The sequence below is a fragment of the Bemisia tabaci genome, chromosome 10, assembly GCF_918797505.1.
Source record: "Bemisia tabaci chromosome 10, PGI_BMITA_v3".
NCBI lineage: Eukaryota > Metazoa > Arthropoda > Insecta > Hemiptera > Aleyrodidae > Bemisia > Bemisia tabaci.
In genome coordinates this window covers 36,038,104-36,054,944 of record NC_092802.1, presented here as the reverse complement: position 1 = coordinate 36,054,944, position 16,841 = coordinate 36,038,104, and the positions used below count along the sequence as shown (strand labels likewise).

The window sequence follows — 16,841 nt, the reverse complement described above, 5'->3', positions numbered from 1 at the left end:
CTGGTTGAACTCACTGGACGCGAGGAACAAGAACCAAAAAATTGTAAAATATTGATACTAGTACTGCCTTACTAAGGAAGAGCACCGTATGATCATTTGAGAGTTGCCTAATTTCTCCGGATAATACATGTATTATTAAGAAAAGTCATTCGTATTTTTCCTTGAAATTTTCAGATATTTTAGATGAAGAAGCAAACGAAAATTTGTAAAAGAAAATTCAGGAAAAATATTAAAATTTGAAGGAAAATATTAACATTTTCCGAGTAAAGTCGCATTGGCATGAAACGTAAGAAAGAAATGAAAGATTGGAAATTTCAGTGAAATATCTCATTAAATTTCACGTGGCTGTGAAATATTTCATATTTTTAAGGGAGGCTACAGAATGCAACCGGGCAACCCGCACTCAAACACACAAAATAGCAGAAAGTCACAATTTTTACATTTTGCAAAACATGAAAAGGAACCGATACTTTTCAATATCTTTCATTTCTGAAATATTTGATGTGAAATTTCAAGATTTCATTTTTCATGAAATTTTGCCACCCTGTACAAGAGCCGGAAAATTTGAAAATATGTATTGACAAAAGTGGTAGGAGTTCGATTTTAGTGAGCACTTGACATGGCAAAAAAGTAATACTGCGTGGCATTTTGCCTTTCTTATTCATATGTGTTCGGAAAAAAGCTCTTAGAGCCCTAAGGGCTTCCCCCCCCTCCTCGGTACCTACATTTTTCAGCCCCGATGCGCCCCTGAACAAGATGAAAGGAACTGTATCAGACAGAGACACAGACTTTTATCAGATTTCATGAGTTGAAATATTTCTCGCATTTTTTTGTGATATTTCAAGATATCATGAAACTCTAGACATCGTATAGGTAAACTCACTTTGGGGAAAAAATATCACTGAGCAAACTTCAGAATCTGTCTTTTAATTCCTGGTTGTTTTCAGCAAAACTACGTTGCAGCTTGTAGCATACTGCACACTTTTTCTAACACTTTTGGTACTATGAACACTTTTCTCGAAAAATTTAAATTTTTTAAAAAATTGTATTTTTTTTTTTATTTTAAAATGTAATTTGAATCGACAAAAGGGTTTTTTTTTTTTTTTTAAGCAAGTTACACTGAGCCCCTGAAAATCCCATCAAGTCATCATGAGACTAGCTTTGAAAAAAAAAAAAAAAAAATTCTGAGATTTCATTTTTCATCTCTGGTAGCGATGAAAACCTCTATAAAATGATATGATGAAAATATCTCTATAACATATGATGAAAATATTCGATTGGGTGTATATCGAATGGAGATTTTTCGTAAGCATGGCGCCTTCAAAAGCGGCAATGGCAACCATACATACGCAACACGATCGTCAGGCGCGCTCTGTGAGCATAGTCAGAAACTACAATTAGAAACTGAAAGTTTTGTTTACATGAGCGACAGTTTTGCCTTTTCGGTGATTATCTAACGAGTTTTTCCTCACAGTGTTTTGGTGTTTTTTATTTCTCGTCTTTATTGATAATCTGTTCATCTTTCCGTTAAATTTGTTTCTTTCTCCATCATGAATGACGATTATGATGATGACAAGAACTGGGATGGAGACAACGATGCAATGGATGCGGAGGTTAGAGTTCTCTATTTTCTAATCCAGTCTCTTTCAAATTATAATATATTAAGAACCAGTAGAATTGTTGCATTGATAATCGCAAATTTCAGTCATTTTTCATTAATAAACTGAGCCCCTTATGCTACTCCTCTTATTTGATTCTCTCAGGAGAGCTACAATATGACAGTCGTCTTATCAACGGTAGCAATTACAAACAAACAACTAGTGTGCCCACCTAATTCATATAGTCCTCATATTTCACAGGGAGCCACAGTGCAGGAAACACAAGAAAAGTAGGGAGGATTTTGTCAGTAAAAGGCTTGTGTGAACTTAGCACTACTATCTCTTCCGGTGGCCACAGGTGAAGGTGATTCGTCAAGGTTTCTGACATCGGAACTGGCATGCAATATTTTGCATCAATTTCGTCAAGAATCTCTGCAGATTTTAAATTTTTAACCAGGAAAAGGATGGTACCCCATGCGCATGAATCTACAGAATCGTTCTTGGTGTACCAAAATTGGCAAAATTCAAAGAAATGGAGGCAGAATCCTGTTTGGAAAAAAAACTTCGCACTCGATACAGCATTCGATATCTGTATCGAATGTGAGATTTTCTTCCCAGCAGGACCCCGACATCGTTTCTCTGAGTTTTGCTAATTTTTTGGTCCAGATTGATTCTTGGGCTCATGCACAGGGGCTATTGTCCTTTCTTTGGCTAACAATTCATAATCTGCCAAGATTTTTGACCTGATCGAGGGTATAGATCACACTCCACTTTTTTATATTTTTTGTTTAAAATGGAAGTGAAAATCTGCTTTCTCCCGCACTGGATTGAGGGGGAACCGAAGTGCCCCCAGATCCGGCGGGCCAGGGGGGTTTTCCAGGCCCACTCCCAGGAACCAGATACCAATTGCGGCCCAGACAGAGTGGAACGTCCCGGGTCTTGCAACCCAAAGACCTCAGCCCTCCACACTCCACTTTAACCGCGCCAGAAAGCGCGATGAATTACATTCAGCTCCAACGCATTTAGGACAAACAGATTGCGGTTCGAGACACGAATAATTCAGATAGAGTACGTAGGCAATCTTGCAATGTACGCCATAAATTCAGCGTAAAAGTGAAATTAGGGGAAATTATTGATATCGACAGTGTCAGTCGGCAGTCACATGTCTCGTTTGCGGTGTCTGAAAATCTCCACTTCTATGTTATTTGTTTAAAGGAGAACAAATTGACATCATTCCTTGAAGTTTTTGCAGAATTTTCTTTGCACAGAGAAGAATATTCACGACAGTTACCTACGAGGAATTGCTGTTGAGTAGTTTTCCGTTTAAAAAATAAAATATGACAGGAAGTCTGCGATGTCGTAAATGGAGTTACGTGATTGCCAACTTGCACCGTCGACATATAATTATATATCATTATAGGGGGAATCAGCTCATCTGAGCATGATAATCCCTGTACTTTACTATCATACGATACTTTTTTCTTGTTGTCCATTATCTATTTGGCTTATGGAGATTTTTTGTTTTTCAGTCTGATGCGGGCGATGAAGGTATGGAAAATCCGCAGGAAGTGCTGAAAGAGTGTCTGGAGAAGTTCAGCACGCCAGATTATATAATGGAGCCAGGGATTTTTTCGCAATTGAAAAAGTGAGTTTTTCAAAGGAAAAATAATTTAATTCACATGTTATTCCATAATACCTAACTGGAATAGTAGTACGATTAAATTTAGTGTTCAGCACCTTCGGGTGTGTGGTATAAAATAATAAACCTATCATTGAAAATCACTATTATTTTTGACCTTCATTAGATTCATGCAAAAGAAGGAGATAAGAAATTATTATCATTAAGACTTTTAAACGAGCCTCTAAACAGGGTGAGAACCTTTAACACCACAGAATAAATCTTCTCGTCAAAATTATATGCAGAAGAAATTACATGCACTGGAAATACAAAAATCAAAATATGAGAGAGAAATTAGTTTTTTTATTTATTTCTTTCATTTAATTTCCATGAGCTCTCTCAGCAGGTAACAATATTATGCTGTTTCAGTTTTAAGATAGACCAAAAAAACATAAGATCACAAAGAATTCCCGACTGTCATCAGATTTTTTTTTATCAAACTTTGGAATTTTTTTAAAGTTTTGAAGTGGATGCCTTTTTTAAATGTTTAATTATTATTATGTATCCCTTGTTTGTTTGAGTTCTCTACTTTTTACTAAATATTTTCTCATTATTTTCCAGAGCTATATAGTGAGTGAGTCTGCATTTGCCAGGCAGCCTGTCAAGTTGTAATACATGAGGGTCGTTCAAAATTAAAACATTTCACTCAAAGTTTTCAATGGCTTCACACTCCTCCTTTTCCATTATTTAATACTATTGGTATTTTTTTTTTTCAAATAGATATTTTCAAGCTGGAGGTAATCCGGAGCAAGTCATAGAATTGTTGTCTCAAAATTACAAAGCTGTCGCTCAAATGGCCAATTTAGTCGCAGAGTGGCTGATCCTCGGAGGTATTGCGATTTCCAATAAACTAATTACACACAAAATTGATTGAACTATCAGATTCCAGGGCTAAATAAGTTCATGGTGTCAAGTAAATTCATAATTTTCATCATTTAAGCCGAAATATGCATAGTTTTAAATAGTTTTCCCAAGAATTCTTTTTGTAGATTCGATTGGAGACTAAACAAGGTCTGAACTAAAAGAAAACGTCACATGTTTTCTCTTCAAAATCTAACATAAAAAATGACTCACACAACGGGAAGTACTGAAATCAACTCCTTAAGGAGACTTCAACAAGTATTTATGACATAGATCAAAAGGATGTTGGATTATACAATTCAAAAGACTTTATTTACATTTTTTCCATTAGCACTAGTGTTAATTGAAAACACATTTATATTATTCAAGAGTTGATTTTCAGACTTCTTGTTGTTTGATTAGTTTCCTTTGTGAAATTTTGAAGAGAAAATAGGAAGCATTGTGCATACCTGCCTACCTAATTTTTCTCTTAAAAGCTCACAAAATTTAAGATTTCACCATTTTTTTTGCTACCGCCACCACATAGAAGTCATTCACTTCAATCTGAGCTTGGATGTTGAAGTGTTTCCAAAGAAAATGCAAGTAGGTATGCCAGAGGAGCTTCAACATGCTGATGAAAGTTAACAATTTTCGAAATGCGAGCTCTCATGACTAATCTGTGGTAATTTTTTCGAGCATTGATTGTAAAATGCATATCCTGTTGTACAGTTTTTCATTTGTATCATTGAGTCATTTTCTGTGAAATATCCAGTGAGTCTCACTTCTTTTTTGTAATTTTCCAGGAGTTAAAGTACACGATGTGCAAGCCATGGTGGAAAATCATTTAAAAGATATGATTTTGAAGACTTTTGATCCAAAGAAAGCTGACACTATTTTCTCAGAAGAAGGAGAGGTCTGTTTGAGTTTATCCTTGCTTTGAAGTTATTGTTTAAAAATATTGCATTGTCCTACATTCTAAAATAAAAAGTATTTGATTGTTATAAAAATTACCTCAAGACAAAATTCATCACAAAGGGCACAGAAAGAATGCATTACGAAAAGAATTCCTGAACACAGGGCAGCTAAAATTTCTCAGGTTTCTTTTTTTAATTTAATTTTTAAGAGATTCTCATGGTTTTTTCAAACAAATCCTGGTTTTCTGGCGGTCTGGAAAACCTAGAAAGTCAGAGAATTTTGTAAGTAGCGTCTAGCAGAAGTCAGCATCATTAAAAAGAAAAAAATCTGAGTGGAAGTTTTGTTCGAAGGTCAGGGGAAAGCAAGAGAAAGTTAGGGAATCGGAAAGTACAGAAATAATGGAAATTCTGCAGATCATGTCTCTTATTTTTGGTGTTATCCAAAAATTTCAACATTGAATTTTTAAAAAAAAAATTGTAATTCATTACATAGAACTTGGAATCTTTCCTCTCCCGGCTGAGAAGAAAAGCCCATCGAAACAGGGGTTTTGAGATAAAAGAAGAACACGAGTGAATACTGATGAAGGCGAACAGGACAAGGAATAGAGCAGACAAGCGATGTCGGAACAAACTCAACAAACGAATAAAAACACAAAATAAAGAAAGCTAAGTTGACGGGTTTAGCCCCCCCGTCAGGGCAGACTAAATTTGACTTACATTTTTTAAAAAGGAAAGGGAATCTGCCGTAAAATCGAAAAAACCGAACAGCAGCACGTACTCTGAGGTCAAAGAACAAAATCAAAGCGAAGAGTGGGGAGCCGAGTAGTGCTAAGAGCCGCCACGCGACCACTAGCGCTACTTGGCAGGCTAAAATTTTGAAAAGTGAAGGGGTAGGGGGACACCCCGTCACAAACTCAAACATTATCCCTATGTCATGGACTAAGGCATTCGGAGGAGATTAATTCTTCAGATTAAGAATCTGCATTGTTAAGGATCTTGGAAAAATTCAACTTCAGCACTGTTAATGGCCTCTTTTGCTAATGGTTGATTCTCATATTTTTATTCAGAATTAAAAATAATCGTGCTTTTCATTTTCCTTTTCAGACGCCTGCTTGGTTAACAGAAATGATCGAGCACAAAACCTGGCGCTCATTAATTTACCGCCTTGCAGAAGAGTATCCCGACTGTCTGATGTTAAACTTCACCATCAAACTAATATCTGATGCTGGTTTTCAAGGTGAGATCACGAGCATCTCCACCGCCGCTCAGCAGATTGAAGTTTTTTCGCGAGTGCTCAAAACATCCATTTCCGGATTTCTCCAAGCAACTGAAGACTGGCAGAGCAGTGTCGAGGAGTGCGCTAAAATGGTGTGTCATGGTCAACACACTTTTGTGTACAGTTTAGTCTTACTCCAAGTCCTGTCACAGGAGCCGAAAGGGGGCTTTAATATGAAAAGATTAGCCCAGGAAATCACGAAGTGCGCCCAAAATAAGTAAGAAATGTTTTTGTATGTTTTCTTCGATTAGATTAGATACATATCGTGGGGGACAAACCCCTAAACACGGAAACTCAAAGGAGTTTATGTTCACTTTTCACTATCATCAAACTTTCTATGCTGAAAAGCATTGTAAAAAGATAAATTGCAAAGTAAAGTATTTGGTCCTGCCAATAGAGTCTGTCAATTACTTTTCCTTTTTGAAGCTCAGTATTGTTAATGTCTGCAGACTATATTCAGCTATGAATGACTGTATTAAGTATGATGGGAAGTGACCAACATCGCAAATGGAATTATGCATTCCTGTAGCTTTACCATCAATTTGTTACATAACTTTAAGCTCTAGAGAAACTTTTCATCCTCACTTTGTAGTCTTTTTTTTTTTTTTTAATTAAAAGTTTTCTTTCAATGGATTAATTCTGAACTTCTAATTCTTACATTTTTAATGTTCAACATTGTCCTTTTTTCAGCCACCAGGATGTCACACCAATTATCATGGCCCTAAATGGTGCAGCCTCCTATGCGCAAGCATGTTCTGCCCTTTCATCCATGTTATCCAGGAACAGTTTGAACCCAGCAGACATTCTCATGCTGTTCCGAAATTATTCCGGACAAGACCCACCTCCTGTTGAACTCATCAGAACTCCTCAGTTCTTAGGTTGGTATCTTGTTACTAACCCTCTCGGGAAAAATCAAGGGCAATGATAAAAATAAAAATGCCGCTAAAGTCTACTGTAAAAAGTACAATAATGTATATGGATATGAGATTTAGCAGCTAAATTAGCGAATTCTGAATATTTCCAAGGGAATCAAAATCAGTTCTTGACAGTGCTGATCAAAGATTGTCAGCTGTTATGTGGCCACAGTCCCAGATATGTCTGTTTATCTTTGGCTCTCAGAGGAAGTTTTATTGGAAGTAAAACAAGCAAAAAAAAGTGGTCAAACCAATGTTCTAAGCTTCAATAGTCCTTTTCGGTGTTAATGAACAATGGCCATTTTTATAAAAGTGAACCCTTCCTAATTATTCACCATGGAGTTTTTCATTTCCATTGTACCTCATACTTTAGTTTGTTTTTCATGGTTGAGATTATGCGCAGGCAAGATCGCATGTAAGTTCAACCATTGGAATTGCTTCTGGTACCAATTCCAGCAAATAATCAGGACCTTCCGTAACGATTCATTCTCATCATGGACATTGAAGGGAGTTATCAGTTTGCTTGGAGCCGAATCGATAAAATCATGATTGATTGCAAGAAATGTATCAAATCACACTCTCTTGGTGTCCTAACTCTCTCACAGACCCACCAATAGGAATAAAGCGATGCCTATATTTATTAATGTATTAGAATCTTCATTTGATTCAAATTTAAAACAGTTTCCCAAAGATTTAGGGTTCCACAGAATATGTAAAATCAGTTCAAAGAGACCCATAAAAACCCCAAGAGAGAATTCTAAACTATTTTCCAATTTTTTTTACAAATATTATAATTGATTTTTTTTTGTTAATTTTAGATAGGCACCTCCTCACAAAATGGCATGTTCATTCGTTTTCAATATTTTTGCTTTTTTAACTGTCTAAATTAATCTATGTGTAAGTTACTTTCCCTCCTTACAGCTTCATTCTGACAATTTTATTTTCAGAATTACTCGCAGACGCTTTATTCAAACCTGGCGTTAAACTAAACCAAGAGCATAAACCGAAGTATATTTACTTGCTTGCATACGCTGCAAGTGTAGTAGAAGTCCCTGCTAGCAAGAAAACTGGTCCACGGAAAATTATCAAAGAAGAATTAAAACCAACCATGCAAGCAGTTGAGAAAGTTCACAACATTTGCAACACAAATAAAAGCTCATCCGAGTTGATCGCAGAAATTAACACCTTGTACCACTGCATTAGGTATGTATGTATGAGTTAATCGCAGAAATTAACACCTTGTACCACTGCATTAGGTATGTTTGTCTTTAACAGAAGTTTTACTTTTGATTTTTTTCCGTTCATTGTCAGTCTCATTCAACTTGAAATATCAATGAGAGACAAAGATTCTATAGCAGCCCTTGACATTTACAACAGAAATACAATAAATATTGTGGAAACACGGAAGGCAAGGCAAAAAGACCAAAAGTAAAATCCTAAGGTTTTAGTGGACCTTTTGACCATTCTCAACTGAACAAAAAAAATGGAAAAATATAGTAAATAAAAATAAAGTAATGAAAAAACTTGTGTTGCCAGGGATCAGAGAAATTCATTTTTGACTGAGTTAAGGAATCTGAAATTAGTTTTTCCTTTTCAAATTTATAGGAAAACAGAATGAAAAGCTTTGATTAGGAATTATTTTCTTTGATCCCTGGTCCCACAAGTTTTTTATTAGTTTTCATATTTTTTTATTTTTGTCCAATTGAGAATGGCCATGAGGTCAGCCAAAACATTTCGCGTTGAATCCTTTGTATTTTTGGTCTTGTTACCTGCATTTCTATTGTATTTTTTGTACTTGTGATCGTGTGTCTATTGTATTTTTCATAATTGTACCCGCATTTCTTTTGTATTTTTTGTAATTGAAAATTTTATCTAACGCTAAGAAAAAACCATCATAACAAAATCTAAGTGGAAGTTTTGGTGGAAGGTCAAGGAATTTGGAATTTTTTTCCAAGTCTGGGAAAAGCAAAATAAGTTAGGGATTAAAAAATGGAGACATCATAGAAACCCTACAAGACCATTTAAAAGATGTCATATTTTCTGTCATGTTTCATCATAGCTTAGTCTTTCACATTTCATGTTATAGATACCCAGTTGTCTCTGTCGGAGTTGTTCGGTGGGTTGAGTGTACGGTTACGGAGCCCAGCTACTTCAAACTGTGCACAGAGCATACGCCAATACATTTGGCTCTGTTGGATGAAGTTGTCAGCTGTCATTCGCTTCTTCATCACACAGTTCTGAAACTTTTCATTCAGTTATTCGAGTCAAAGCAAGATGAGCTGGAAATCCTTGTACAGGTAAAAATACTCCTGATTTTATTCCCCATGATTTATAAAATCAACATTAAGAAGCGCTTAATCAAAGAGTTTCCTTAAAAAACGGTGCGAAGTCTGATTTTCTTTCAAAATTGAGGTTTTGGAAAAGTAAACCTTAAGAGTATACGTTTCTGACAGATACATCTGCACCTAAGAGGATATTTCTGAACTACAATCAAAAGTGCCTCAACTAATGAAGGCTATCAGCTGTTTATTTTGAAAAGATGCCAAAGCATCATCAATATCATATTTATTCTTTTGCTTCAATTTTTCCATTTTGAGACAAAATTCCAGCACCTCAATAAAAAGAAAGTTAAAAGTTTTTATTGACTCTTTAGACAAGAAATTGACTCATTTTATTTTTATTCAAGCTATTTCGTTTAATTTTTTGTCATACATATCAATGGCCATCGAACAATACCGCCGGCCAACCAAACGGCCGATTTTGCAGAGCGAAGATAAAACTTCGCCATTTTGTAATTTTAAGGTTAGATTTGCAATTTTTTCAAACAGTACAGTGTCATTGAAGTGCTCCCCTACAGAATTGGAAAAAAAAAACTAAAATCATCAGCTATTGTATTTTATACTAAAGAATATGGCAAAGTTGCCCACTCATTTTTGTTAAAATTGTCACTAAGGCAGCATTATTCGTTAGCCATCGATAATTTAAGTTTTTTCAAATAAATTAACATCATTAATACATTTGTTTAATTTTCTCAGTTTGTAAACAAAATTCCAGCACTTAAATCTAGTTTATTTCAAATAGGTACCAACTTTGAAAATTTAAAATCTAATGTTTTAACATTTCTTTTTTTTACGCGCAGCAAAGCCTTATTTGAGTTCAAACCTCATTTCCAGTGATGAAGCGAACATGAGATTTTCTAACAGTTTCTTGTCTTAACTTTTACAGTTGGAATTACGAAAAATGTTGCTTGATCGAATGGTTAATTTATTATGTAGAGGATGTGTTGTACCTGTCGTCAAGTATATCAAACAGTGTTGGAAAAGAGGAGACACAGATATCTCTCTTATTCGTTATTTTGTTACAGAGGTAAGTAAGGATGGACTTCAGTAATTTTCTACCCTAACGTATCTTTTATAACTGCACCTGAAAGTAATGATGTTCACGATAGCTGTAGCATAAACTATCGAAATGGTCGGATATGACTCATAGTAACAGAGACAAATAATGGAATTCTCCAAACTGAAGTAATACTAGAGAGAAAAGACTCCAATACGTCTCGGTGCAGAGAGACAGGAAAAAGTAGAGCGACAGTGGCGTGGCGTGCTTTGCGATATATCGATTGTTATGCCAATTAAACCTATGGAAAAGGATCGATAAACAGGGCGTTCGCAGTGAACACCATAATTATCGACTCTTTACCATAGGTTTAAATGGCATATCAATCGATACATCGCAATTTACGCCACGCCACTGTAGAGCGATCAAATAAAACTCAACTAGTACTTAGCACTGGTTACCTTATACCTTCAAAACCAAAAAGTTTTTTTCAAAATTGTTATGTCAAGCTAGAGAGATATGCCAAAGAACGGTGGAACGTGAACGCTTCAAACCAAAGTTTCTGCTGATGGGAGTGATGCTAGTGCTTGTTATTGGTTTATTACATAATTAGTTCTCTATTTAGTCTTTGGAGTGCCCATAGCCCTTAGAAAGTGCTTCTATTGCAATGAAAACGTCTCATTATTACAACAGTTACTGTGATCAGTTTGGCAGTGAAGGTTTTTACCTGTTCCTGTAGTGTGTTATCATTATGGATTTAGTTTATAGTGAAATATCAACTTAATCGGGGGAAAGACTGAGGCTGTGAAATTCAAAAGATAAATTAGAAACAAAAAGGACGATTCGATTTGATTGCAACCCTATTTTCAAGTAGACAAAATTGAGCCATCAATCTGCCAGAAGGAGCTGGTGATGAAATTTCCAACTTTCAGATAATCTTTACGTGCCTTGGTTTTTCTGCACTGGGTCAGGTCTGTTTACTTCATAATCAGATTCAGTCTTGTAATGACAGCAAATCAACAACTTAAGTTTTTGCTTTCTTCTTTTTGATTGAAAATGAGGTTGTAATTAACTCAAAACGTCCCCGTTTTTTTGCGTCTTATTTTTTGTATCTTCAGCACGTCTGCAGCCCTTCTCCAAATTAAGTTTTTATTTCACCATGTATGTTTGGCTGACTAAGTTGTTTCTTCACTTTTTAGTGTATAATATGTGTTACTCTTTGATTAACAAAATTCCAAAGATGAGGAAAAAGCCCTTCCTGAACTTTTAAAACTGCCTAAGCGTACTCAAGCCAAATAGATCCTGTTTTTTTGCCGTTTTTCACTTTCTTCTGTGCTTTTTCTTAGGTGTTAGAAGCCATTGCACCTCCATACACTCCAGAATTTGTGCAGCTGTTTCTTCCGATTGTTGAAAATGAAGAAATTACCGGTACCATGCGAGGAGAGGGTGAAAACGATACCGTTTCAGAGTTCATTGGTAGGTCTTTCAAAGTTACTTTCATTTCATGTTTCATTTATCATTTCATCCTTTTAATGCTTTTGTACAAAGATGGAATCATGATGATAGAAGCAGAGTTCTTAGATTTTTTCACTCCAAAATAGCTATCTAATAATTCTAAAAAGACTTCGTAAACAATACAAAAAAATTTGGTGCCGGCTAAACTTCAATATTTTTTGATATGATGTTTTTCACGACATCTTCAGCATGATGAGCTTTTAAAATCGAACTCTTCATGTGACAATCTGGAGAAAAGAAGGGTTGAAAAGTGATTTTTTTGCCCACTTATTCGTGCTTTGTAATGGAGTCGTGGGACTGTTACTGTGTGTGCTTGAACACTACGCTGCACGCTCTCAATGTTCTGAAGAATTAAAATCTTTTCATCTGTCTTATCTTTCCAGTCTGCAAGGGGACAAAAGATCTCTTCAATCACAAATATAATGTTGCAACATCTCTACCAGATATTATGCGTAAAAACAACATAAAAATTCACTTTTCAGTCCCGTTTTTCTCGAGAATAATTGGAGAAAGTTCGATTTTAAAGCTCATTGTGCTCAGGAGGCCACAAGGAACATCATATCAAAAAATATTCAAATTCAGACTGGGCTGAATTTCTTGATATCGTGGGCGTAGTCTTTTCTTTTTGTTTTTCTCCCCCTTCTACACACAGATTAACATTTCAGGCTATCGCAGGATAATAAAATGTTGCTCCTCTCATGATGGAAAGTGTTTAATTATCCTGTGCATTTTTATCTTCCTAGCTTATCTCGCAATTCTGAACCACGATTAATTGCCAAACAATAACTGTTATTTTTGAGTCAATGACAAATGTTCTGGGAAATAATTTCTCTGTTAAAATTTATGATCAGAGAATGTTACAGTTGCTTCTGACATTTGAAAGACGACAATGTAAGCAAACGGAAGTGTCGTAGAAATTTTTTTGGAGGCACAAAATGTCATGAAAACTGTGATGCGAACTTGAATTCTTATGAGGTCTTGTTTTTAAATTTTTTGTCACCAAATTTTCGTGGTGAGAGAACAGATATCAACGCAATTTTTTTTTTTTTTGATATTTGTAGTTTTACTCACACTGCATGTGAGTGTGCTATTAGAGTTAACGACATTTTAGTTTTTCCTTTTTCACGTACGTCTTACACATCAGAACTTGCAGCCCCCGAGTTCAACATAGGCAAAAAGAAAAATCAAAGCTTCATAAACTTTGATAGTCAACCCCTTCAACAGCACTGTTCAACCTATTCATATTTGTAGTTATAATCGATGGCTTAATGCAGAAAAAGCTTATCTCAATTGGAGCTTTTAAAAATTTCTGATGACGTCTTATTTTTTTCGAAGAAAACTGAGCAGGATTTGTCCTTGCAATTCTGTGTTCTTTTTTTTTAGAGTAAGTGAAAAAAAGTTCACAAAAAATGTTAAAAGAAACTTTTGGTCAGTCAGTACAGTAAAATATGAATAGAAATTTGTGATGATGCAATTTGAGATGTGCGTTTTTCGACTTTAGTCATCGAAATGAATTTGTCTCTTGAGCATCGCTTTAGCCTATGATGTATGTTGCAATGAAGAACTCTCATGTGTGTTTTTCACTCTCTTAATTTTTATGGTAACCTTTTTGTTTTCATTTTTCAGTGCACTGTAAGCATCACTTTATGGTTGTTCATTGAGCTTGTTCATTACGAACCCATTATGACACTGAATTCTCCGACAGCTGGTTAATGGAAAATTAGTGAGTATATTTTGCTATGTATTACCAAATGAACCATAATTCTTTAGGAATTGTGCTGGTGAGAAAATGACATTTTGTACCTAGAGAAAGTTTGTAAGATAATTCAAAATACTCCTGGATTAACTTCAGTGATGATTCTTGCACGTTAGCAACATCGTATACTCCCCTTTTCAAAAACTCATCATAAATATTGATTCCAGGTTAGGTAACTTCCTTCTGTTAGAATCGTTTGTTTCCCATACATTTAAAATGGAGTAAAGCAGTGCTGCCAACTTTCAAAAATCATATCTGATTATCTTAATGTAATTTGTAACTAAAACTGAAACTTGACTGAGTAGCTTTCGGCGAAGAGACTCATGTTATTTCAGAGTTTCTGAACAAGGCTGTGATTAGACTTTAGATTATTCTTGTAGAATAATATTTGTAAACTAAAAATAAAATTATGTTCAGTTATAGTTTGAATTGATTTGTTTCGTTTTCATACATTTTTGCAACTTTGGAGTGATCTTGAAGTTATTATTTTGCATCGAAATGTTATGTTACCTGTACATGCAACGGTCACAGATATTTCTTTTCCTTTTGGTTTTCTATCAATTTCATTGCCAGTTTATCTTTCAAGAATCCTCCACGTAAAGACATCATAATTGGGCGCTTCTGGGTACCAGATGCGCCCTTTCCAACCGTTCGACTCCCCCGATGTAACATGTACTATACTACATGCCCTTTTGCCTTATGGGTAATGACGCCATTCTGGTACACCCGGGAAAATTAGATTTTTTTCTGCATCTGGTATTCGTAAAAGTTTTCGTGAAATGTTTTGGTTTTAAGCATAACAATCTCGCACGGACGTATTACCTGGTTAAAGTATTTTAGGGCCGCCTTATGCTTTAAATACTTATATCCGAGGCAGTACTTTCAGATCGATTTGAAAATATTACGAACAGTCACGTGATCTCTTCATTTTAGTGACGTATTACTGTGCTACATTGTGATTGGTTCATTTTCTTGGCGCAGCATCGACACGTCAGCTGTTTGCGGCATTGAGCGGAAGGTTTAAGGTTATGTTATGGACCAAGAGAATGAATAAGGACCCCCAACTCCAGTTAGCGGAGACACCGGCCCGCTCCCCGCGACCTGCGCGCCTACCTCGCGGCGTCGCGACGCCGCTGTCCGCTAGATCGCGTTGACGCACCAGCTTTAGAGGTTCCGCCACTCTTTCCCGTCGTCTGATTTACAGTGCATCCTTTATGTTTCCATTCACCACCCACTTATATTCATCACAAAGTGCCTGTGGAGAGCATCAGATCTTCGCGGTCGATTTGAAGTTTTGATGAGTTTTGCGGATAAAGAATCCCACTTTAAATTCCATCTTCGTCAGTCTTCGGGTACATAAGTTGGTAGTAATATGCTTTGTCAAAGAAGCGCCCTCCAACGCTTGGGCGTTGGAACTGCTTGTTTTTTATTTCTTGCCAACATCGACGGATATTTAACATGATAGTTTCATCCGATTTGAAAATCTTGCCCACTTTGAACTTACCAAAATTTTCCCAAAATGTTCACCAGAAATGTTTATTTTTGCGCCATCACAGTAAGCAGTGCCATTATTTATGAAATTAATTTTGTCCAAGACCTAAAAACATCAAATTTGACTGGAAGCTTCTAGTTTATGATGCCCAGCAAATTTGTAGGTGTAAAATCAATTTTTTGGTGGAGTTTGTAGGTAATGTCTGTTAGACTATGTCTGGTTAGGTGAGGTGGAACATCAGATACTTGACACGCAGCCTTGGTGCCAAAATTTTGCAGAATTCTGGATGTGTCTTCAAAATCTTTTTAGCGTTTGACTATCACTCACTTTTTTATCAACTTCAGTTTCAAGTCAGTCATACTTTAGGGGTTACTAAAGATGTACATGTTTTAAGTGAAGCGTCGTGAATCAAAGTTGCAATCTCTATTCCGATGTCGAAAAATTGGGAAGATGTTTTAATTTTTAAAAAGGAGTAATCAATAAGACTTTGTACGTAAAATACTTTTATAATATCCCTGCAAACGTACACGTAGAAAATTCATGAGGAAGTATGCAAATGGAAACTCACCTTCCTTCCTTATAATAAATTTTAACAATTGCCAAATTTTTCAACAGCACAACGGAGATTGCAGGTTTTGATTTTAGGAGCTTCAAGTGTCCCGAAACGAAAATTTGAATTTTCAAATGACTTTCTTCTGTTTTTGATGGTTTAATTAATCTTTATTAAAAAAAGGAAATCATACATTCTAGAAAATTCAACAACAAAACAACAACAACAGTTATCATAGGTAGAATAATTAATCAATTAAGATAATTAATCAATTACCATGATTGTTATACTTAATTTCACAAAATAAGCATCAAACAACGATCAGGACATTTGAACAATATTTTTTGATTGGACGTCATGTGCAGATTGAGATCATCGAAGCTGAAAAGAAAAGTAGCACCTACTTTTTTATCTTATGTGTTAATTGGGTAAAGTGCAAGGTCAAAAGATTTCAAAATCAACTCTCCGAATGTTTGTGAGCCTCCCGGTTCTGAAATTCATGAGACCCATGTTACCTCAAAGAGCCACATTTATAATCGTTCCGCAAACCAGAGGTGAAGCGTGAATGATCGATATTATCGATATTTCTCCATTCGAAGCTATGGTAAAGAATCGATCATTGAGGTATTCGTTGCAAATATCCTCTTTATCGATCCTTTTCCATAGGTTTAATTGGCAGATCAATCAATATATCGCAAAGCATGCCACACCACTGCGCCGTAAACAGGTCCTTTCCTTAGGAAGCCCATGACAGTTTTCATTATAGTTAAGGAAAATTTAAGGAGATTCTCAACGTTGCACCATGAAAAGGACAATTCTAATGAATTTTGAGTAAAATTCAACAGAATAATTTCAAAAATAGATTCTTGCAAGGGATAGCAGGAATTTTCCCTCGAAAGAAATTAAAATACAGGGGCAAAATCTTATTATTTAGACAAAATTTGAGGTAAAAACAGACCTACCTTTAAATTT

The 16,841-nt window shown here is 35.6% G+C and overlaps 1 protein-coding gene across 1 annotated transcript; it reads left to right on the top strand.

Moving 5' to 3' along the window:
• Nucleotides 1-1,385: 1,385 nt before the first annotated feature.
• Nucleotides 1,386-14,256, top strand: TH1 (negative elongation factor complex member TH1). Its single transcript, XM_019045791.2, has 11 exons — nt 1,386-1,613; nt 3,128-3,243; nt 3,997-4,106; nt 4,920-5,029; nt 6,135-6,523; nt 6,997-7,184; nt 8,168-8,423; nt 9,307-9,517; nt 10,446-10,586; nt 11,903-12,032; nt 13,698-14,256. The coding sequence occupies exons 1-11, from the start codon at nt 1,551-1,553 to the stop codon at nt 13,730-13,732; spliced, it is 1,749 nt and encodes a 582-aa protein (XP_018901336.1). The 5' UTR covers nt 1,386-1,550; the 3' UTR covers nt 13,733-14,256.
• The last annotated feature ends 2,585 nt before the right edge of the window (nt 14,257-16,841 follow it).

What these genes read in the sequence shown, in the direction of transcription:
- TH1 (XM_019045791.2), top strand. Translation starts at nt 1,551, where the DNA reads ATGAATGACGATTATGATGATGACAAGAACTGGGATGGAGACAACGAT. An exon ending in ACGATGCAATGGATGCGGAG is followed by an intron (nt 1,614 to 3,127) that starts GTTAGAGTTCTC and finishes TTTGTTTTTCAG; the next exon opens with TCTGATGCGGGCGATGAAGG. An exon ending in ATTTTTTCGCAATTGAAAAA is followed by an intron (nt 3,244 to 3,996) that starts GTGAGTTTTTCA and finishes TTTTTCAAATAG; the next exon opens with ATATTTTCAAGCTGGAGGTA.